At 40.9% G+C, this 25,008-nt stretch overlaps 1 protein-coding gene and 2 long non-coding RNA genes across 5 annotated transcripts in view; 2 read left to right on the top strand and 1 right to left on the bottom strand.

Annotated features, from left to right (window-relative positions):
- The window catches only part of LOC143861964 (quillaic acid 3-O-glycosyltransferase CSL1-like), a 30,484-nt gene that overhangs the window by 1,929 nt on the left and 3,547 nt on the right, over positions 1-25,008 (top strand). For all 3 annotated transcript variants that reach the window (XM_077372947.1, XM_077372945.1, XM_077372948.1), the window contains exons 2-3: positions 4,191-4,304; positions 24,394-24,525. In XM_077372947.1, the coding sequence (XP_077229062.1) occupies positions 4,191-4,304; positions 24,394-24,525 (246 nt within the window). The remainder of the gene's footprint in view (positions 1-4,190; positions 4,305-24,393; positions 24,526-25,008) is intronic.
- Positions 4,306-4,694, top strand: LOC143861967 (uncharacterized). The gene is made up of 2 exons (XR_013240102.1): positions 4,306-4,404; positions 4,477-4,694. It is a non-coding gene; the product is annotated as an uncharacterized LOC143861967 (long non-coding RNA).
- On the bottom strand, positions 5,493-23,287 carry LOC143861966 (uncharacterized). Its single transcript, XR_013240101.1, has 4 exons — positions 23,230-23,287; positions 22,819-23,095; positions 22,375-22,435; positions 5,493-5,903 (listed from the first exon to the last, which is right to left on the bottom strand). It is a non-coding gene; the product is annotated as an uncharacterized LOC143861966 (long non-coding RNA).

Below are 25,008 nucleotides of genomic sequence, written 5' to 3'. Positions count from 1 at the left end.
TGAATGTTTTGGATCATCCTAACAATATGGGCTCACATGTGTTTGGGTCCTCAAGCTCATATAAGCTATATGAGCTTCAAGCTCACAATCATTTTCCTCTATCAAAATATGGTATATAATTCCCCTTGAAAAAAAAAGGGTGCGTCTTCAAACGATTCTCGGATATTCGCAGGTGTCCTCTCACCAAAACTTGAAACTATATATTCTCGGATATTTAGAAGGATTATGTGAGAGGAAGACAGATACATGTATGGAATATTTGTTTGCTCAAGCTGAGAGAAAGATAGAGAGGCCTGAATTTGAGAGGGACTTGACTGAGAGCGCAAGTAACTTATTGACGGTCCTATCTGGCACCAAGATATCTGACCACAAATTGGTCTAAACCGTCCATTTCAAGGAAAATAGATTCCCTTTTGCTAGCAGCTCTTTAACTTATTGAAGGTCCTATGTGGCACCAAGATTCGAGAATTCAGAGATAGCTAGATTCTCATCTATTTCATTTGGGAGAAATTATATGGTGCCCGACCGTGAAGTAGCGTCTAAGGTGGTACTTCACCACAGCAGCCTCTTAAAAAGTGGGCAGCTGTTGGATCAAATATCAAGGGCGGTACCTTGTTTACGGGACTTGACGGTCGGACATCATATAAAAACTCTTCATTTGGTAGGGTTCTTTCCAGGCCTCATGTCCTTGGGTGAACAGTAAACCAGAGCTTAGAAACCGAAGTTGGAGCTAGGAAATTGGGGAAAAAGGAGATTTCAATATCATGCCATGTTCCCCATCTGCCCCCACAGGCCAAACCCCCTAAAATCCAACTACCCTTAGACCACATTTGGATACCTCGTGCTTTTGTATTTGGATTTGGATTTGAGTTATGGATACAAAATACATCAATCATCCTCATGCTCATGTTGTACGAGAGAGGGAGGGAGGGAGGGACGTCTAGCTGCTGAAGCAGCAAGGTCGAGGAGCAGTGAGGGTGAAGGTAATTCCCACAAATATTGATTTCCAATAATTTCTTAGAGAACAGATTTGAAGATCGGATTATTTTTCCACTATTGTAGCTGATTTAGAAATCAAAGGATCAGATCTAGTTCCAAATCTCAACTGCAAATGTGAGAAATCAAAATCAAAATCTTGTGGGTATCCAAAAGTGGCCTTGAAATGTTGGTATGACAATCCAAGAGGGGGTAAATTGGTCAATTAAAAATTTTGAGCTTAATTAGTTGGATTATTAGAAATTAATTTGTTAATTAAGCACTAGTTAATCTAACCCTTGTTGAAATAATCAATATAGTGAAATCGAGGGTTTATATGTTACTTTAAGCCTATATACTCTAACCCTTGTTTTAATAAAACATAAATACAAGAAAAGGTTAGAGTTTGCCAATCACCACAATGTGCAAAGGAAATGAGGAAAGAAAGCATCCACAAGGCACAAGATTTATAATGGTTCGGTCCATCACAAGACCTACTCCACTCTTCCAAGTTTATCTCCTTGGGCACTCCACTAAAACAATGAGATTCTTCAATGAGCGAATCTCCAAGCCGTACACCCAACTCTTCAAATCTCCAAAGGGGACAAACCCTTTCTGCATGAATCCTTGCCGAGGGGAAACACCCTCTTACAAATGTCTTCTTCTTTCTTAACGGGCCGAAGAGTAGACCCTCACAATATCTTTGCCGTTCTTAACGAGCCAAAGAGAAGACCCTCAAATATAATGAAGAAAAAAAATAAAAATTATCTCAAAGCCTCTTGATAGGCGGATTACAACTTTCAAAGCTCACAAACACTCCAAGGTAAGATACAAATGTAAAACCTATGGAGTTCCTCTTGATAGAATGTAAAAATCAAGTTATAAGAGGTTTAGCTTTTGATAGAAGGATTTGGCTCAAAGAAAATGGGATTTTATCTTTCTAAAATGTTCAAAAGCCTCCTTAGATAGGTTTTGATAGTGTATATATAGTGTATTTGAAAATATGACCGTTTGGGGACAAAACTGTAAAAAAATAGGGCTAAAAAAGTCAACCTGCGCAAGCCCCAACGGCTAGTTTGCCCAACCGTCGCGGTCGACCGGCCCATGGCAGTCGCCCGGCGAGGGCTACCTGTCCGCTCAACACTTAAGTGCAAACACCTATCTCGGTCGACCGACCCACGGCGGTCGCCCTCCCAGACCAATGACAGAATGGTTTTGATTCCACAGAACCATTTTCAGGGAAGCCCGGCTTCCCCCAGTCGACCATCCCGCTAAATTTCTACAAGTGCTGGATTTCTAACTACCCTGCCGCGGTCGCCCGGGATACCCCCGGTCGACCGACCCTATGTAAAATTCAATGTCTTTGAGCTTTAGTCTTAGGTTTTCAAACACATTTTTGGGTGTGTTAATGATTTCCAAATATATAAAAAGTTAGGTATGAAAACCATTTGAAAACCTTTCGAAATTGCATTTTACATAAATCAAGAGGACTCTAAATACAATCTAAAAATGTATACCGTGAGTCTTCTTGAATTGTATCAGCTCTATTGCACTTCCTTAGACTACTTCGGCTTGAGTAAACATCTTGAACTTTGTCTTGGCTCTTGTGACTTCCTCCAATTTTCAAATCATGTTGAGAGGTGCATGAGGAGTCACCATGGCATGTTCAACTCCAAGCTCCTTCTTGACACTTGCTTGGAACTTGTGGGATCTTCGTGTCGAGCTTCTTGACTTGATCATCTCCTAATGGTGATGTCTTCACTGTAGGTGCAAACTCTTGGTTCATTTGCTTCTTGATCCACAAGCCATGTGTTGAGAAGAGTTGTGTAATGGTGATTATGACATGAAATTTCTGTATACAACACAATACCTCCGCGTTAGTAATATTTCTACGAAGGAATGAAGACAAAATTTCCTGAAAAGTGAGCCTGTGATGTGGCTGCTCTCACATGCATCAGGCCATCTGGGAAATGCCTTCTGCTGGCAAATCCCTTTATAGGATAGTGTATTTGAACTTCTAGAGTCACTCTAGACACATTCAAGTTAAATCCACTCACATTCAAATTGATTAGAACTTTAGTTCTTAAACTATGCTAAGATTATGTGGAAAAAAAAAATATGGATGTGAATTATTGTCGGCCACCAAAAAGTGAATCGGGATTTTTGTCTTACTCCCCAAGAATGTCCGTCATGTAGAACATTACATTTTAAGGACCTTTTTTTCATGATAAGAATATTCCTGCTGTTTGAAAAAAAAAAAAAATTTAGTCATAAATACACTAAATGGGGCTGTCCCAAGTAAAAAAAGGGGCCGAATATTTCACTTCCTTAAATCATAATTGAACTTCTAGAGTCACTCCAGAAACATTCAAGTTAACTCGACTCACTTTCAAATTGACTGGAACTTTGGTTCTTAAACTATGCTAAGAATATTTGGAAAAAAAATATGGATGTGATTAATGTCGGCCACCAAAAGGTGAATGGGTTTTTTTGTCTTACTCCCCAAGAATCCCCCCTTTTGATCATCATGTAGAACATTACATTTTAAGGACATTTTTTCATGATAAGAATTTTCCTGCCGTTTGAAAAGAAAAAAAAAAAAAAGAGTAGTTATAAATACACTAAATGGGGCTGTCCCAAGTAAAAAAAAGAGGGGGAGTATATCCCTTCCCTAAATCATAATTAACCCTACTTTTGTACACATCGTGTCATTAGGGCGGCGTATCGGACAATCCTAGAACAGGGCTATCATAGCATTTTTCCTTCTATATTTTTAGGGATTTGCTAGTGTCCATCGCAAAAGGCATTTCATAGATGGGCTTTTGCATGTGAGAGCACCCACCTCATGAATGAAGACAAAATCTGCCCAAAAGTCAGCCTGTGTGGCTGCTCTCACATGCAACAGCCCATCCAAAAAATGCCTTTTGCGATGGACGCTAGCAAATCCCATATTTTTAATATACATTGATTTCTTGAAAAAGGTGAAGATAGTTGTGGCCACTAGAATTGCGCCATTGGGAGTGATAGTAGCACCCTATATGATGCACGATAAGTGAATTGAGACGGGTGGTAACCATAATATGCATCAACAACAACATGGACAAACGTAGAAATTGCATGGAATTCGTCACTTTTAACTATTGATATTTTATATATACTTTTTTAGTACAAGAAATCAAAACATGCTTGATGGAATGAAAGCTTTGCTAATGCAGTTGATGTACGAAGTTTTCAAAGAGCGTGCAAACGGAGCTGCAGAAACAAGTAAGGAGGGAGATAAAAGCTTCAATCGTGGACATAATAGAGCAGATCGTCCCGCTGTAATAGAGGTATGAAACAGTGTCATATGATACCCTGACTCCCTCCTACAAATATACAGCTTATTAATGTCTTAAGGGATTTGCAAGGGTCCATCGCAAATGGCATTTTGCGGCTGGGCTGTCACATGTCGGACTAGCCACCTTGTGAATGAAGATAACAGGTTTTGTCTCCATTCGCGAGGTGGCTGGTCTGACATGCGACAAACCAGCTGTGAAAGGCATTTGCGATGGATGCTAGCAATTCTCATGTCTTAAACAGCTTATTAGAGACGTGTAATTACATAGAAGAATGTCGTTATTAAAACACAACGGAGTGCAAATATCATTTCCATATAGGTATTATTTTATATATTTTAACATTACGTTGCAAGGAAAATGAAGAGTTATGAGTCATATATAGTGGACTAGCCTATTCAAATCTATTCGATGGAAACAGGCACATTATTCTAATATTACCTTGCATGCGTAAAAAGGCATAATTTATGTACCGAATTGTAACAACCCGAACCCTGTCACTAGGGATGCAACTTGGATCGGGTTGAACCCGATTTTTGGGCAGGTCGGGTTGACAAAATTTAGGTTGGGTTCGGGTCCGAGTTGGGATTTGGCAACCCGACCAAAATTCGGGTTGGGTTGGGTTGGGTTGGGCATCAGGCAACCCGACCCGTAACCCGGCAAACATTAACACGTTTTTTGGCTTTTTTAGTTTTTGACATTTTATTTTTTCTGTTTTCTATCCTTAAAAATATAATTCTCTGAAGAGATGGCTGCTGTTGTGTAGATGAGATGCAGAGGGTGCATATCCTTGTGACTGTGATTGTCATGTTTTCCTTGCTTCATTTGTAGTTATTTAATCTGTGCATGTGTTCTATTAGTGTTTTTTTTTTCTTGGGTTTTGAACTTGGATGCCATTTCCCTTCCTAAATATTTCATCCGAAATGTCTATACCCGACCCAACCTGACCCAACCCAACCCGACTTGGGAATTCGGGTTGAGTTGGGTTCAGGTTACGGAAAAATCAATTTGGGTTGGGTTGGGTTGGCCTCAACCCGATCTACCTCACCGGCATCGTCAGGGGGCAGAGGCACATATAGCTTGAACAACCCCCCCCCCCCGTATAACATATAACATGCACAATCACCCGTATAACATATAACATGCACAGCGACTAAATTCTTTTATTAATTAGATCAGTAATGAGCCTACGAGGAAAATGATTCTTCTATTATCTTATGATTCATCATAAATAAGTGTCGATTGTGTTACTATATATATTGTCCAACCTAGACTGCAATGACAATGACATAAATAAAATAAAAAAATGGAAGTCTAGATCTTCTAGTCAATGACTCAAGAACATAGATCCTAGTATCTGATCCTCTCCTTCGCCGGTCCCGACCTGTATACAGGGCAACTTAGGACATCTCTATTTAAGCTCATAAACTTCATGATAATAAATTCAAGTTTTCCATTACAGGTTCACAAAACTCAATAACATGAAATTAGCTATTAAGTGTTCAGCAAACTATATCTAAGATAAGTTCCCTAAATGAGAAATCCTCACTCGCCCGGCATCCCGCAACGTGGTCCAAGCTTACTCCCCGGGATCTGAAAAATGTAAGATAATAATAGAACTAGACAAGTTTTTCCTATAGCAGATAAACCAAACACTCATGGTTAATATCATGAACTTTTTGAGCATTTAAATCATGCATCATAACAAAATCAACACCCTGTTGGTGTCCCACGAATTTTCATATTAATAGCATAGTGAACTGATCCCAAAACATAGTCAAGCTCACATTCCCACTAAAACTGCAGGCATAGTTTCAAATTTTGACTGAAATTTCGGATTTCGGTGAATGCCAAAATCGAAATCGTTCGATCGAAATTTTGAAATTTCAGTTGAAAATTTGTTTTCCCGAAATGTCAGTCCGAAATTTAGGGAATTTCATCAAAAAAATCCGGGATTTATTCATTATTTAAAATTTCCAAAAACTTCAGCCGAAATTACCAAAATTTCAGCCAAAATTTCGTACAAGATAAAATAATCTATATTTTTTTATTTCGTCAGATTTCAGCTGAAATTTTGAAATTTCACCCAAAATTTCAGTTTCGGTGGGAAGCGAAACGCATTCCGAAACCGAAATTTGAAACCATGCCGGCAACAAGCCACGCCCCCACTAAACCCATGGTTGACCACATCCCCACTAAACCCTTGGGAGACTGCGTCCTCACTTAACCTGTGAGAGACCACATCCTAACGCAGGGGCGGATATGCGATAGCAGAAGCTCGGATACCAAATTATGTAGAAGCTTTAAGTTCTTTGTTTTCAATGAAATCAAGAGGGTTAATAATGAAAAATCTTGAAGATTCTTAGGTTGTTCCAGAATTTGTTAAAGTATGAATTGGTTAAAGGATCAAAGACTGGATAAATAAAAACAAGCACTTAATTGCTAGCTATCCAAGGGTCAAGAATTGGTGATAGGCAAGGAATCTGTGATGGGCAAGGAATTTGCGTGGTTACAAATCAAGAAAGGATATTGGGATCTAAGAGGCTGTAGATGAGTTCTGGGTGAAGTAGAAGGAGATGTATCGAATGAGATGAGAGTTGGGTTTTAGGACGTTAAAAGGGGTTGCTAAGTCTAGGAAACAGATAGTGTTAGGAGCTGATTTGGCGTGTAAATCGAATGAGGTGAGATAGGCTTTGGCTGGGCTTCAAGTATGATGAACGGCTGAAAATACAAGTAGAAATTGGTCGTTTAGGGGACTGACTTGGGTGGCAAAAATAATCAGCAGTAATATGTGGAGGGCTACAAGATAAAGATAGCTCACGGCAAGTAGCAGATGACTTACCTTGTAGAGATAGCAGCAGGTGGCTCTCTTTCTCCGACTCACGGCAATGGCAACAATTTCAAAGGCAACTCGAATTTTAATTCATAAAAGCTATCTTTCTATTCCATATAATCATATTTATAGAGGATCTCTTTGCATTACAATTGGAAACGTATAGAAATTGAAGCAAAACAAATCTCTATCCTAAAAAGTAGCTAAATCTCCTAGAAATTCTAAACCATCAACACATCTAAAGACTTCAGAAAATAACCAACTTAAGTTCCTAAAATTTCTCTTAACACTTGGACGATCAACTTTTGCAACCAATTCCTAAAAAAATTCCAAATTCCTAAAATATCTCTATAACAAATCCTAAAAGATTACAAAACTCATCCAACTCTAATTACCCTAAAACTTCTAAAAAGAATCCTACAATAAGTAAAACTCTTAAATTTCAAGGGTAGCAATCAACGTGAGCCATTGATCTAGGCGTCATCCGAAATCATCCAATCTGAAGGTCCTGGACGATCCGATTAAGGCTCCGACGATCTTGACCGTTGATCTCGTGATAGTGCGAGATGCACATGCATCAGACCCCCTTTCTTGAAGAGAACTCGACCACGAGTTCAGATTAAAGTTGATATCGCCATGGGGATTCCAGATATGCGAGGTCAAAGTCAACGCTCGCTTTGCTCCCACTTCAAATTGGAGACCTTTCTAACGAATTAGATACTTCCACCAGACAATTATTCTAGCACGCTTGACTGGCGGTGGGATTTGATTCATTCGGAAAGTAAGCCCTCGATGTAGTCTTCGAATTTTTGTGGCGAGGGCATAAAGTAGCTTTGATTAGGGGGCTTCGTATTCATCAAGCCAGGGCAGATCATCTTTCATCTCCCTGGCAAGATCTCTTGGAGCCAGATCACTACTAATTGACACATTATCGGCATCTTCATCAATTTTCTCTTCCTCTTCGAGCGAATTCTCAATGTGATCTTCTTCTAGCCTCTGTGGATCTTCAGTGATGACAATTGGAGCTTCTACTTTAACTGTCTCTTGTTGGCTCTTGGGCTTCAAGAACACCGTCGGATTTTGTGGTTTGGAGCTTTGATCCGTCTCTGAGGCTTTACGTAGCTGTTTTGCCAGGAGCCTTTGAAAAGCTTTTGGCGCAAAAGCTTTTAAAAGTTGATCACAGATTTTTTTTTCCAAGCATTTTGCTAAAAAATTCTTGAGACCAATTCATACGTTCCCACCAACGTTCGGCACATCCTCTGACAGTATCTTCAACGCACTCGATTATCTCTTCATGATTCAAATCTTCTTCTTCAACGTACTCATCGATAGCGTCGATCCAATCAAGGCACTCGTTTTCATCTTCACCGTAGAAAAAGGGTATGTGGGATCCAGCAGAGCTGTAATAATATCAAGCTTTCCTTAACATATTTTCTTATCCAGGATTACAAGAGTGATAGAATCTCTTGTTCCCTAAGCTCTAATACCAAATAACGCAAGGGCGGATATGCGATAGTGGAAGCTCGGATACCAAATTGTATAGAACCTTTAAGTTCTCGGTTTTCAATGAAATCAAGAGGGTTAATAGTGAAAAATCTTGAAGATTCTTAGGTTGTTCAAGAATTTGTTAAAGTATGAATTGGTTAAAGGATCAAAGACTGTGGATAAATAAAACAAGCACTTAATTGCTAGCTATCCAAGGGTTAAGAATTGGTGATGGGCAAGGAATCTGTGATGGGCAAGGAATTTGGGTGGTTACAAATCAAGAAAGGATATTGGGATCTAAGAGGCTGTATGTATCGAATGAGATGAGAGTTGGGTTTTAGGAGGTTAAAAGGGGTTGCTAAGTCTAGGGAACATATAGTGTTAGGAGCTGATTTGGGGTGTAAATTGGATGAGGTGAGATAAGCTTTGGCTGGGCTTCGAGTATGATGAACGGCTGAAAATACAAGTAGAAATTGGTCGTTTAGGGGACTGATCTGGGTGGCAAAACTAATCGGCAATAATATGGGGAGGGCTAGAAGATAAAGATAGCTCGCGCAAGTAGTAAATGACTTACCTTGTAGAGATAGCAGCAGGTGGCTCTCTTTCTCCGACTCGCAACAACGACAACAATTTCAAAGGCAACTCAAATTTTAATTCATAAAAGCTATCTTTCTATTCCATATAATCATATTTATAGAGGAGATACCTCTTTGCATTACAACTGGAAACGTATGGAAATTAAAGCAAAACAAATCTCTATCCTAAAAAGTAGCTAAATCTCCTAGAAATTCTAAACCATTCACACGTCTAAAGACTTTAGAAAATAACCAACTTAAGTTCCTAAAATTTCTCTAACACTTCGACGATCAACTTTTGCAACCCAATTCCTAAAAAAAATTCTGATTCCTAAAATATCTCTATAACAAATCCAAAAAGATTACAAAACTCACCCAACTCTAATTACTGTGGGAGCCGGTTTTTCCCGCGCGCGTAGGACGGTAGGAGATCATCACATCGGGTTTTCTGGGAGTGTTTATTTGATCTGCGTCTCTTGCGGACTCGGGACCAAGGTCCTAACTTCACAAGAAAGAGAAACTTAGAGTCGCCACCTAGGTCAGGGCCTAGGACCCGTGCCTGTTCTTCCAAGGAAATGAATAGTGGTACTCGAATTTCGTTGGAAGAATAGTAACCAAAGGGGTTCTTTTGCTCTGGGCCTAGAACCTTATATTTTTGCTCTATTTGTTTAAGGCATGGTCCTTACAGATATTTGGGTACGGGTTATGGTTACAATCGGGGAAGTTGTTAGGCACGCCTCTTGCCGGATGAATCCGGTCTCTTAACTTAGTTTGGCATTTTTCGAAGAATTTTGACCAGGATAACTAATCTTTTTTATCCTTTATTCAGATTATGCTTAATTCCGAGATCGAGATAAAATGAATTTACGAAAAGACCGAAAATAAGCAGTAGTTATCCTGATTGAGATCGTATGTTGCTTTATGAGTCCCGGAAGATCTCGCAACTGATCACAATCAGGTTAACTTAAATCTAACGAAAAAGACAGTGCGGAAAGTAAAAGAAAGGTATAGGGATTTATATCATAAGTTCTGAAGGTAAAGTGAGACGGAGATCATATGATGTCACCACGTCGTACCTTACTTTGTAAATGAAATTACATAAAGCTGATAAATAAATGTAAATTTACTAGAATCTGAAGAGAAATAGGCAGCATAACTGCGCTTTCTGAAAGGTAGGTTCCGAAGTTGCGGAGATTTTGGCGGTGTAACGACGCTGTGTTGACGAAGGAGCTTCGGGTTTTGCCGAGATTTACGTAAAACAACGGCGCTATTTAGATAATAAGGCCTTGCATTCTCCAAAATTCGGCAGCGCAACGACGCTGTGTTGATTAAGAGGTGTAGGGTTTTTCGGAGAATCGGCGGCATAATAGAGCTGTTCTGACAAGGGGGCTTCGAGTTTGCTGAGATTTCGGCAAAACAACAGCGCTATTATTGAAAAATAGCTCGTGGTTCTGTAAAATTCGACAGAACAACGACGCTATTTGGAAATGTCACTCCGAACCTTCGAAATTTTGACAGAATGCCGACTCCCGGTGTGAGCTATGTAGAGTTTCTCTACTTTCTCTTCTAGAAATAAAGAAACTAGGTTTTCTAGGAATTCATAGGGTTTTGGGCTGAGAATACCAAAAAAGGGGGATGAAAAATCAACAAAAAGGGAGAGAGGGAGGTTTTTCTCATGCTTTTACACTCCCCCCCCCCCCCTCCCCCCATTTATAGGTTTGGGGGGGGGTAAATTTTGGTAATTTCGCCCCAATTTCGGAGGGGGCGAAATTGGATTTCGCCCCTGCGAAAATGAGGGTCATCCAGATGATGTCATCTGGATGACCTCATATTTGGGAGGGCGCGAGATTTCGTTTCGATAAATGTGATTTTTTATCTTTTATCGGTGAGTTTCGAATGTTCGTAACTCCTCCGATTGAATTCCGATTCACACGCGGTTAGATCCATTGGACTCCTCATTCTGGGGAGTTTCCAATTAATCTAATATCGCTTGCTTTCGGAAAACGAAGTGTCCTTTGGGTAAAAACAGAAGTTTTTGATTCAAAGTTAACTTACCAATTGAAATGCCGTGTGAAAACGGGTTTACAGATTTATGCCGTAAAAGGCGGGCGCTATGTAAAAACAGACTTTCGGTTGCCAAAAAGGCAGGTGCTCTGTAAAAACAGGCTTTCGGTTGCTGAACCCGGTTGTAAAAACGGCTTTCGAAAATCGTTTCTTATCTAAAATAACATAAAGAGATATTGAGAGAAACCGAACTGGTGCTCTAGGACTCGTCATAAGGTTCTCCCTCGTGACACCTATCATTAGTACCGCCTTGACAAAATTGGGTGTCTACAGATGCCCCTCTTTGGTAGAGGGTGTAAGGCACCTGAAAGCCAAAGTAAGGAGAACAAAATTTTGTCACTGGAGACTAATGATAGGTTTGCAAGACTCACATCGGATCCTAAAGCGTATAGCCTTCACCGAGGAATCTTACTGTCAGGTCACCAAGTGGAAACCTCTCGCCGACAGTTTTTGGGGTTTTGAAAATACGGTCGTCAGAACGAGTCTTAGGTGAAAGTCGTTACTAACAGCCGGGAGAGTCATCGGAAGCTAGATTTGGAGACTGACTTGGGGAGGGACCTCGAGGGATGTCTTTCTGACATCCAGTGCTGACACTGACAAAGGGGGTGCCCATGTGGCATCCGATGATTGGTACGACGTACACGAGATTTGATTGAATAGAGCGGATGCATTATCGTCATTTGCTCTTAGATTTGGATAGGTTGATATGATTGGATGTAGTACCGTGTTTTAACGGGTTTTGATCTTGGAAGACCCCATTTCGGCGTCTAGAGTTGATTGCCTTGAGGGTTGGCCAAAAGACTAGTGTTTGTACGGATACGAATACCTACAAGGACGAGGTGCTTTTCTAGCATCCAATCCATGGCTTTTGAGGGTTATATTGATATTGGGGAGCTACCGTGTAGAAACGGACTTCCTCTGGTTTCGAGGGTTACTCCGGAACTTTGACTTGGTTGCAAATGAACTGAAAAGTCGGGAGTTGGCCTGGCGAGAGAGTGAGCCAGGGCCAATGGAATCGACTAGGCGAGCGAGTGAGCCTGTGTCGATCAGGGATTGGCCTAGCTAGCGAATGTGCCAGGGCAAATGGAATCGACCAGGCGAGCGATTGTGCCAGGGCCAATGGAATAGATCAGGCGAGCGAGTGAGCCTTGGTCGATCAGGGATTAGCCTAGCGAGCGAATGTGCCAGGGCCAATGGAATAGACCAGGCGAGCGAGTGAGCCTTGGTCGATCAGGGAGTTGGCCCGGCGAGCGAGTGAGCCAGGAACAATGGAATCGACCAGGCGAGCGAGTGAGCCTTGGTCGATCAGGGATTGGCCTGGTGAGCGAATGTGCCAAGGCCAATGGAATAGACCAGGCGAGCGAGTGAGCCTTGGTCGATCAAGGAGTTAGCCTGGCAAGCGAGTAAGCCAGGGCCAATGGAATCGACTAGGCGAGCGAGCGAGCCTGTGTCGATCAGGGATTGGCCTGGAGAGCGAATGTGCTAGGGCCAATGGAATCGACAAGGTGAGCGAGTGAGCCTGAGTCGATCAGGGATTGGCCTGCTGAGCGAATGTGCCAGGGCCAATGGAATCGACCAGGCTAACGAGTGAGCCTTGGTCGATCAGGGATTGGCCTAGCGAGCGAATGTGCCAGGGCCAATGGAATAGACCACGCGAGCGAGTGAGCCTTGGTCGATCATGGAGTTGGCCTGGCGAGCGAGTGAGCCAGGGCCAATGGAATCGACCAGGCGAGCGTGTAAGCCTGTGTCGATCAGGGATTGGCCTGGCGAGCGAGTGAGCCAAGGCCAATCTAGGCTAATAAGATTGAATCTGGACAAGATGCAATAGTCATGCAATCAGGTCAGTAAAAAAGGAATTTTTACTTAGGCGAAATAGTTATCCATAGATTTAAAAAAAACTTGAATCTAATAAGGATCTTTGGTGATGAGTTTAATAGATTCCTCCGGATATTGAGTGCCTTTTATTTGCACTTGTCTGCGTTGTTGTCTGAAGTAAAGTGCATTTTTTGTATAAATAGATACCCATTCTATGTGGATATTTATACAAAAATGTCCCTAGTTTAATTCTTTGAACAACTTGATTTGAGCATTTTGCATTGTTAGTGACAACTAACAATGCAAAAAGCCCTAGTATGGTTTCCTTAATGATTTGATTGAACATTTTGCATTGTTAGTCATCTCACTATGACTAACAATGCAAAATGCCCCTAGTGTACATATTCTCATAGTCAAGAGAAACTTAACACAAGGTAAGGAACAAAAGAGCAATTCCATTGCAACGACAAGAGCGCTCATGATCATGGGGTTACATTTTTCTGAACATTCTTCTCTTGTACGCAGGTTACTTAGCTGGATCCTGATTTCTTCTAATCGAGGAGAGATTCGATGTGTCTTTCCTTCAAGGTATGATTACCTTTACTGGGTAATGGCTTACTGAGGGAAAGGTTATCTTTTCTCTAGGTTTCCCTGTGAAGTTTAGAAGAAAGGAAGAAGACTCGACTCATACTGAAAGAAATGCTTTCGATTTATTTTAGGTAGGTCGAACCTTAGAAGATGAGTTTAGTTTTATTTGTACATGCCCCTGATTTTTCAATGATGGTCCAAAGACCCTTTTCTTTATTGAAGGTATGCCTTGCCAACAACCAAGTCGCATTTTGCAGGTTTTCGACTTGGCGGACCGTTTTGCCCTGACTTTTGCCAGAAATGCCCTTTCGGGTTTTCGTTTCTGCGGGCACGATGACCCCAAATTTTGCCTGAGTCGCCTTTTGAGGTTTTCGACCTAGCGAGTCTTCAGATCTTCTTTATCTGAATATTGGGAAGACTTGCGTGTGAAGTCTTGAGGACTCAAGGTTGTTTTGCAGAATGTGACTGAGCCTGAATTCACCAGGTTGCCTACGTACCCCAAGGAAGATTGGGATCAGGTCCGTGTAGTTCGAGGCTTTTCTGTGGGGAAAAGGGTCGAATGGTATAACGCGAAGGATTTTGTTGGCTTCGCCAAATGGTGACCGAACGTGAGTTTGTCAGGCTGCCTACGTACCCCAAAGAGGTTGGGATCAGGTCTGCATAGTTCGAGACTTTTCTGTGGAAAAGGGTCGAATGGGATAACGCGAAAGATTTTGTTGGCTTCGCCAAATGGTGACCGAACCTGAGTTTGCCATGCTGCCTACGTACCCCAAAGAGGCTGGGATCAAGTCCGCATAGTTCGAGAATTTGAAGGCATCTTCAATAGGGTTTTGAATTTGTAGGTGTCATTTTAGGCTCTGATCGGTGCATTAAAGCCTTCAAAATTTATGAGTAATATCTTTTGATTTGATCGAGGTGGTAGGTTCTTATATTTTATCTCTATTTTGGTCAAGAAGTCTTACGGCTTTTCCAGACAGAATTTCATCAACGATGTAGGGGCCAGACCAGTTAGGTCTAAATTTTCCCCTAGGATCGAAAACATGAGCTCGGCATTCTCTAAACATCATATCCCCCTCTCTGAAAATTCATGGCTCAGCTCTATATCTTCAACAGATGCATCAGCTAATTGTTTTGCGACAAATATTCCTTTGACAAACTTCTGAAGAATTTTCTCAGGGCTCCAACATGTTCTGCTCGAGTCTTTGCTTTGATGATCATGTCATCGGTGTACACCTCTGCTCCCTTGTGAATCAAGTCGTGTTAGAGGGTCGTCGCAACCTTTTGACAAGTTGCGCCGGCGTCCTTGAGACCGAATGGCATCACCCTATAGCAATAGGTTCCCCAATGCGTAGTGAATGTTGTCTTGGTCTTGTCGTATGGAGCCATCTTTATGTAATTGTACCCAAAAAATTTATCCATGCAAGAGAGTAAGGCATGACCTGCCGTATTATCAATCAAAATGTCGATCTGAGGCAAAGGAAAGTCATCCTTTGAACTGGCTTTGTTAAGATCTCTGAAATCGACACAACATCGAACATTTTATCTTTCTTGGGTACTGGAATGATGTTTGCTAACCATTCGGGATACCTGACAACCTTTAGAAATCATACTTTTAGCTGCTTGATTACTTCATCTTTGATCTTGAGAACCCATTCTAGTTTCATTCTTCTGAGCTTCTGCTTCTCCATCTTGGCTTCTGGGAAGAGAGGGGTATGGTGGTGGACAATTTCTTCGATTTATCCTGGCATATCTTCATATGACCAGGCAAAGACCCCTTTGAATTCTCTTAACAATTTGATTAATTCCGCACGCTCTTCAAGGGATAAGGATTTGCCAATCTTTATCTCCTAAAGCAGGGATTCACTGCCGATGTTAATAGTTTCAATTTCATCTTCTAAAGGTTCTGCTCGACGCCCCTCCTCTCGTTTGATTAATTCCTTAATCCCGAGGGGAGTTTCTTCTACATCCTCCTCCGAGGAGGGTTGTTCATTATATTTTAAAGCATTTATTTCAGAAGAATTGAGAGACAAATGCAAGTACAGAGAAAGTTCTTTCATTGATTTGCGAGATACATCAGAGGAAAAACTGACTGACGCGCCCTTTTCGGGCTCACTTACATTTGACGTTTGTTTCAAAAGAAAGAACCAAAATCGAAGATGTATTCTAATTCAAAAGATGAGAAGTTTTTCTCTGAAGGGATACTCGAAATGGAACGAAAGTATCAGACTAGTTGGAGAGTTCTGTGTTGCCAGCATCGGTAATCATACTTTGCAGGAAAAAGGTAGAACATATTCCTACATCATGCCGACGATTGGAAGATTTTCCATGAACAGGGATTCTAGCAGCCCAGGGGCCAAGTTGTCATTATGGTTAAACTCTGCCATATCTTCGTGCTTATTCTGTTTCTTTTCAATGAGGTCATGGATAGCATGTTTCAAAGCAAGACATCTATCGGTTGGGTGTCCCCTTCCTTGGTGGTATTCGCAAAACTCTCTGTTATTCCAATTCTTTGGCAGAGGGTTCAGAGGCTGACGAGATGCAAGCAAGAACAACTAGGGGTGTGCATTATTCGGGTTTAACCGAATAACCGAACCAAACCGAATTGGTTCGGTTATTTCGGTTCGGGTTTTGGTCAATTTTGGTTCGGTTTTCGGTTTCGGTTTCCATCAAAAATTACTTCGGTTAACCGAAAAACCGAATTGTGGCAAGTCCAAAGAACATTTCGGTTTTATTAATTCATTACCAATCACAAGTACTGGAAGTTAAATTTACCCTCACTGAAAGATCTCAACCGTCCACAAGTCACGACACGAGTCACTTGATATATCCACCCTCCTTTTTCTCGTTTTTAGTTTTAACTTTTGATCTTTGTTTTTCAGGCAAAAGGAAAAGGTAGGGTTTTTTCTTTTCTCTTCCTCATCTTCTTCTACCTCCTCGTAGTCCGCCGCTTCTCCACTCTCCAACTCCGATGAGCAAACTCTGGGATCCTCCATTAACTACGGCTCCTCCATCGCCATTCATTCCTCCATCTCTCCCTGCAAATCTATTAAAATCCAAACCCCTCTTTGTCTGAAATTTTCTAAATCTGAGATTTGGATGGGTTAATAGAAGAAGAAGAGGAAGGAGGCAAGGAGCTCTACTCTCACCAACGAAATCCTCCTCGAAAAGGTATAAAAACCAATCTCTTTTCTCCCATTATTTTGTTTTTCACTCTGTTCTATTCCTCAATAGAAAAAAACCCTCTTTTCTTTTTACTCTGTTCTAATAATCCTTGGGAAGATTTTCTCAGAATTCGGTTTTCGGTTAAAACCAAAAAATCGAAATCGGTTTTCGGTTTCGGTTCGGTTCAGTTGATCAACCAATCGATTCGGTTTCGGTTCAAATTTTTGGGTAATCGGAAAACGATCAGTTTCATGATTTCGGTTCGGTTAAAACCGAATGCGCACCCGTAAGAACAACTTCTTTTTCTGGAGAAGTATCTTCATGATGATAGAAGGACTAGCAGGTAAGGGGGTAAATTCCCTTAGATGTTTTTTTGCGGTGGCAAGCCCTTGGGGTGCATTGCCATGTTACCAGATAACAGGTGATTCCAAAGTTTCTACGACTGACTTCGTTGCATTAACTTATTTGGACACAGGTGGCTTTTCGGGCACAACGAGATTTGCATAAAGTTTAGCCTCGGAAATCCATCTATGAACCATGTGGGCCTCTGTTTTGCTTCTAGTTTCAACGAAATATTTAAGACTTGCGAAACAATGAACGGACATGTGCCGTAGGGGGAGGGGTGTTAGGTTCTGTTGCCTTATCAGAATTCTTTCTTGCAGAAACAGATCCAACATTGGCGCTACTGGTTGTTGCAGATCCTGAATGTCTTAGGACTGATTCGTGGGTTCTGCCATGATGGCATGAAGAGTCGAAGGACTAGATGGTTCTGAAATTTCTACTGAGTGAGTAGGAACTAAGCAACTACGAGTTCTAAGGTTCTCACCAAACGAGCATATGTTCGGGACCAGGTTTTCTCTTTCCTAGGTGCAATGGTTTCGAGTGTGTGAATTTTCTACCCACGGATGGGAATATTCATACACTAGTTTCAGAGCTTTTTCACGCAAGGAGAAAGAATCATATAGACATTTAAGGGTTCAAACAAGATTTTTCATGGAATTATCTTCTTTATTTGCACGTCTGATTAACTTTTACAATTTGTACAAGAGGCCTATGCTAGCCTGATTTCAAAACAAAAAAAAAATTGTAATTTTTACAATTTTCTCAAATTTTGACAGGACTTTGACAGAACCTGGACATGCGAGGAGTGAGAGCGAGGTCTACCCCTACAGTTGCTGACTGGGAAAATATCCCTGAACAGATTGAGTTTGATCAGAATTTAGATAAAGATCTAAATCTGATCTCGAGATGACAAATGGGCAGAGGTCCGACACTTTGGTTACGACAAAGGTTTAGCTGGGTATATATTCATAAGAGAGGATATATTCATTTGAACGGAGCCCTGACGCTTTGATCATAAAAAGGTAGTCGGGGTAGGATTGTCTTTCAAAGTGAAGACAACATGACTTGAGCATGACTCCTGAAATGTGACCATGACTTTGAGAAGAAAAGGGGTGTATCTTCCCAGAGGAAGATAGAGACAATTTGAGCAGAGTTCTGCCACTACTTTGACCATAACGGATGGTCAGAATGAGTCTAACCTTTCGAAAAGACTGACTTGGTTTGAGCAAAGCTCAAGTATTGTGACCACAACAATGGTCATGACATGATTATCTTCGTACAAGAAGATGGATTTATTAGGGCAGAGCTCCGCCGCAATTGACAATAACAGAGGTACGGGAAGGTTTATCTCTATGTGGAGAGATAAATTCAAGAAAGGATTTGACCGGGGTGGTTTGGACAAGTCCATAGATAGACTTATCCAGGCAAAGCTTCATCGTCTTGACCATAACGATGGGCAGGACAAGTTTAGACCCGAAAAACAATAGAGCCTGATGAGGCTGAGACCAAGATGGTCTGGATTGGAAGATGACTGAGGGGTTGATATTTCAAAGAGAAATAATAACCTTCGAAAGATGGGACCAGAATGAATGTCTCTTGGTTAAGCGTGTTAACCGCAAGACGAACATCCTTCCAGGGTACAATGGTTGCTTATCCAAGGAATATGATGATATGGGTTTGCAAACACGACTCTGGACAAAACTAAAGGTTTGGAAACAACCTCTAATTTTGGGTAAAATGAGTTGCGACTGTTTGCACATCAGGCTAGTGTAATGACATCCCTTGCAAGAAAAGGCAACACGGGGACACCTTTCTAGACTCACTCAACATACCCAGGTGGGCCAAAGGTTTAGTGTATTCCTATTTTGGGAAGACGCTCACATCTCTCGAGAGTAACTGGTTTTGGCTTCGCCTAACTCTAAGCTCAGCATGCCCTACGCGGGCATGGTAACATCTATGTGTGTATGCTAGGCTTATGCATTGTGATAAAGGCTTGAAGGTCCCTCTTCCGAAGTGATCAACCAACCTTGCCAGGTGGTCCCCAGCTCGGCAGGAAGTTCAATACATCATCGTTTTAACGCCACCACAAGGGCGACGTGCAAAGAGGTGGTGCTTTCACATCAAACGAGCGAGTGATAAACAGCAATTCGGGTGATGAAAACCCAAACGCCACCCATCCGTCCAGAGTGCTAGTCACTCCCGAGGGTAATAGGTATGCAAAATATAATGTGTGCATATGTTTGCATAAAAATAAATAGGTAAGCCTAGGTGCAACCCAGGGCATTTTTTAGCATGGGCTCTTGCAATCCATGCAGAACAAGTATATGGTACTAGAAAGTAAATCTAACACTTGTTTTATTTTGCACGTTAGGACTGTCCGCAACTTACGAAGTGTTCGCAACTTGCAGATACTCCTAAAGGCTACATCGGGTTAAGGATAACCCTAATAAAGGTGGAAAAAGCCCAGTTATTTGGTTGAATTTTTTGAAAATGCCAAGTCAAGTAAATATAGAGCTATACCCTTTTTGATTTTCAATAAACAAGTCTGCTGAGAGAAATTATCAAGTAGAATCCCCAGCAGAGTCGCTAGTCTGTGGGAGCCGATTTTTTCCCGCGTGCGTAGGACGGCAGGGGATCACCACATCGGGTTTTCTGGGAGTATTTATTTGATCTGCGTTTCTTGCCGACTCGGGACCAAGGTCCTAACTTCGCAAGAAAGAGAAACTCAGAGTCGCCACCTATGTCAGGGCCTAAGATCCGTGCCTGTTCTTCCAAGGAAATGAGTAGTGGTACTCGAATTTCGTTTGAAGAACAATAACCAAAGGGGTTCTTTTGCTCTGGGCCTAGAACCTTATATGTTTGTTCTATTTGTTCAAGGCATGGTCCTTACAGATATCTGAGTAACGGTTATGGTTACAATCGGGGAAGGGGTTAGGCATCCCTCTTGCCCGGATGACCCGGATGAATCCGGTCTCTTAACTTAGTTTGGCATTTTTCGAAGAATTTTGACCATGATAACTTATCTTTTTTATCATTTATTCAGATTATGCTTAATTCCAGGATCGAGATAAAATGAATTTCTGAAAAGACAGAAAATAAGCGGTAGTTACCCTGATTGAGATCGTATGTTGCTTTATGAGTCCTAGAAGATCTCGCAACTGATCAAAATCAAGTTAACTTAAATCTAACGGAAAAGACAGTGCGAAAAGTAAAAGAAAGGTAGAGGGATTTATATCATAAGTTCTGAAGGCAATGTGAGCCGAATATCTTATGATGTCACCACCTCGTACCTTACTTTGTAAAGGAAATTACATAAAGTTGATAAATAAATGTAAATTTACAAGAATCTGAAGAGAAATAGGCAGCATAACTAGGCTATTCTGAAAGGGAGGTTCCGAAGTTGCGGAGATTTCGGCAGCTTAACGACGCTATGTTGAGGAAGGAGCTTCGGGTTTTGCCGAGATTTCGGCAGAAGAACGAGCCTATTTAGATAATAGGGCTTTGCGTTCTCCAAAATTCGGCAGTGCAACGACGCTGTGTTGATTAAGAGGTGTAGGGTTTGTCAGAGAATCGGCGACGTAACGGCGCTGTTCTGACAAAGGGGCTTCGAGTTTGCCGAGATTTCGGCAGAACAACGACGCTATTATCGAAAAATAGCTCGTGGTTCTGTGAAATTAGACAGAACAACGTTGCTATTTGGAAGATGTCACTACGAACCTTCTAAATTTCGGCAGACTGCCGACACCCGGTGTGAGCCACCTAGAGTTTCTCTACTTTCTCTCTTTTAGAAACAAAAAAAACTAGGATTTTCTAGGATTTCAGAGGATTTTGGGCTGAGAATACCAAAAAAGGGGGGTGAAAATCAACAAAGAGGGAGAGAGAGGGAGATTTTTCTCATGTGTTTACACTTTACCCCCCCCCCCCTATTTATAGGTTTGGGGGGGTAAATTTTGGTAATTTCGCCCCAATTTTGCAGGGGTCGAAATCCAATTTCGCCCCCTGCGAAAATGAGGGTCATCCAGATGATGCCATCTAGATGACCTCATATTTGGGAGGGCGCGAGGTTTCGTCTCTTCTTCATCTCGATAAATGCGATTTTTCGTCTTTTATCGGTGAGTTTCGAATGTCTATAACTCCTCTGATTGAATTCCGATTCACACGCAGTCAGATCCGTTGGATTTCTAGATCTGGGGAGTTTCCAATGAATCTAATATCTCTTGCTTTCAGGAAACGAAGTGTTATTTGGGTAAAAACGGAAGTTTTTTACTTTAAATTAACTTACCGATTGAAATGCCGTGTGCAAACGGGTTTACCGGTTTATGCCGTAAAAGCGGGTACTGTGTAAAAACAGGCTTTCGGTTGCCGAAAAGGCAGGTGCTGTGTAAAAATAGGCTTTCGGTTGCTGAAAAGGCAGGTGCTGTGTAAAAACAGGCTTTCTGGTTGAGAGAAATCGTTTCTTTTCGAAAATAACCTAAAGAGAGATTGAGAGAAACCGAATTGGTGCTCTAGGACTCGTCATAAGGTTCTTCCTCGCGACACCTATCATTAGTACCGCTTTGACAAAATTAGGTATCTACAATTACCCTAAAACTTCTAAAAAGAATCCTACAATAAGTAAAACTCTTAAATTTCAAGGGTAGTAATAAATCTGAGCCATTGATCTAGGCACCGTCCGAAATCATCCAATCTGAAAGTCCTGGACGATACGATAAGGTTCCGACGATCTTGACCGTTGATCTCATGATAGTGCGAGATGCTCACATCCTCATTAAATCTGTGAGAGATCTCATGCCCGCTAAACATGTGGAAGATCACATCATCGCTAAACCCGCAAGAGACCAAACAAATTTGGCTCGGGCCAAGACTAGGGCATATATCACACACATTTTGACATCCTTCCAGATCTAGGTATCTCCTGTAGGGGTCTTAAGTATCACATGAGAAACAGACGTGTTCAATATCTATTTGTGTAGCACTTGGCAACTCAAGTCAATAATAGCATACACATGCTCGTTTCCTAATTTAATAATTTGGAATATGTCGAATAATAATTCAGAATAAACCACATGTCAAGAAGCAATACCATAGAATATTGGAAACCCATGTGTAACCTACACATAATTTCCCAATCAAGTTTAACATTGGGACGTACATAACCTTACACAATAAATAACTGGTATAAGAGAACAAGACTATTTACCTAGATGTAAATAAGAATCTCCTTCGCGAACAAGATCCTCAAGTTGCCGCATAATATCAACCTACAATCAAATCATCTCTAGATTAATGTTTTTGTACCAAACAAGTCATTCGGGATTCTGGATTTTTCTCTAGAACGCGTGATTCCTCATTTTTTATGTGATTTCACCTGATAATCCCAATTTTCTACATCGTAAAATGCTCTAAAACACTGGTTCTTGTGCCTAATCATGCTCTTTCTAGATGGAATGGCCCGAAACGAACCCCATCAGAATTGTAGTACTAAAAAGGATCCCTACGAGTCCGACAAGAGTCGCCAAAACCTCACTGGACAGTGGATGGCGACGAGAATAGGGTCACTCGTCATAATCAAGTTATAAATCATTCATTCCATTATAAATCAATTAGATTAAACAAATTAGAACGATCATGTTTAATTTCTTACCTTGAAAATCCTTTTCAAAACGTTAGATTTCTCTCTTCCTCTAGGGTTTGCTCCGGAGAAAATATAACCAGAAAGATAGGTTTTTATATTAGCTAAAACCTAAGGCAAGGTAAATTGACCAAATCACCCTTCTAAGTTTTCAAATTTTCACTTACCCCTTAGAGAAGAAAACCCGAGAATGCCCCCACCTTTCTTGGGCTTGGGCATTTCAACTTCATCAGAATAGATGTTCTAGCTGCAAGAAGTCTATTTTAACCCACATATTGGTCTTAATAGCCTGCAAACATGTTGATTATCTAAGAATCAATTTGTGTGGCTATTGTCAAAAGAATCCTAATGGACTTTAGCATAGCTATCGTGAGAAGGTATGCTCAAAATTAATATCATTCTTTGGTTGCCTTTCCCACTCACCTAGCATTGTATGGATTCACTTTTCCAATTAGGCACTATCTTCCTTTTATAGATCCACTTACATCCAAAATGAGCATAATGCCTTCAGGTGGATCTACTAGACATAGACTCTTTTATAGTACATAAATTCTATGTCGATTCAAGCCAATTTCTTATATCAATGCATAATATTGATTCAGAATGAGTTTTAGAATCCTCTAAAACTATATAGTAGACGTCACATAAGTTGACGACCAATCTATTAAGGGGTTAAGGGATCAAGCATTGGTGAATTATAAACTTGGCTCTTTGCTCTGTAAATTTGTTGGAAAAGAAGAGAAGAATTGAAGATATGGTGAAGCAAACTGACTTTTGTATTGATATGAAATTTCTTGCTTACACCCATGAAAATCATCTCAATCTATAGACATTGAGAGAAGCTTCTGCATAAATTGGAAACTTAAACAAAACTCTTAGGAAATGAGAAGATGAAATAACTATCTTCCTAGAAAACACAAGGGTTATTAAAACTTCCTATGCAAAACAATTTCATATGCATAACCTAGGGAAATGAAAAGATTCCTCCTAGATTCTTCTAAATTATATTTTCAACCGGGTCGAAAGTTTTTCATCATTTGTTGTGAACAGACTAAGCAAAAAATACCAAGTTCCTTGGCAGCTCTCAACAATTTGGGAGTAGGATTCAAGATTGGTATCTATAGCTTCAGGGTTAGTAATTGTGCTTTTCACTTGGTTTGATAAGCAGGGAATGAACAGCACTGAAATCACAAATTCATTAATCCTCCTGATAGACGATCTCATTTTCTAGATGAGGATTATCTCATTTTCTAGTTGAGGATGCCAATGGCCAGCCTCAATACTGATTCAAATCAAAGCAACTTTCTTGCTCTCTGGTTTACCTGTTAAGCTCCTGCCTTCAACTCCTTTGCTGTATTTTTAGTTGCTACTAACTTATTCTTGCTCATATAAACAAGAAATTGAGAAGCAAAGACAAGGTCTAGGAAGTTTGCTAGAACAGGTATCTGGTGTCAGTTGACCGACCATGCAAAACTATGAAAATAACAATCTTTAACCTATAGAATTTATCAAACAAAATAGCTACCTTGATACTAAGATTGATTGATGATGTTTACTGATTCAATTATTTGATTCTTTGTTATTTAGGTCATACATGAGAAGGGAAGGATGGACATGTTAGATGATGGAAAGGCTAAGATGCCCATGCTTGTATATGTTTCTCGAGAGAAGAGACCGCAACATCCTCATCACTTCAAAGCTGGTGCCTTAAACGTTCTGGTCTCTACCTCTCTCTCTCTCTCTCTCTCTCTCTCTCTCTCTCTCTCTCTCTCACACACACACAATAACAATACACATACACCACAAACATATGCCATGTTTGGCAGCCATGAAAATATTTTTATTGAATATTACTCCAAAAGATTAAAATGTTAGAGGTGGTGTTGTTTAATCATTTATATTTCAACCCCCCCTCACGTGTGGCCCCTCATTTTTGGGTTGGCCGTACACGGGCACTTGTGACCCCTCTTTTGGGCTGACCGTACAAATGGATTTTTAATATCAAGGAGTGTTGAAGTATAAATGATTAAATAACACCGACTCTAATAGCTTAAGCTTTTGGAGCAATTGGTTGTTTCACACGACTTAAGCCTTTGGAGTGATTGGTTGTTTCACATGGTATCGGAGCTATTGCCTAACCCGGTCTTGGGTTGAAAACCCAACGTGTAGGGCTATTAAAAAACAAGGGACCACACGTGAGGG

This window comes from Tasmannia lanceolata, unplaced genomic scaffold, assembly GCF_043159265.1.
Source record: "Tasmannia lanceolata isolate RefF3 unplaced genomic scaffold, GAP_Taslan_0.1 ptg000037l, whole genome shotgun sequence".
Lineage (NCBI taxonomy): Eukaryota > Viridiplantae > Streptophyta > Magnoliopsida > Canellales > Winteraceae > Tasmannia > Tasmannia lanceolata.
Note: the sequence above shows the minus strand (reverse complement) of the source record. Positions and strands in the feature narration are given on the sequence as shown.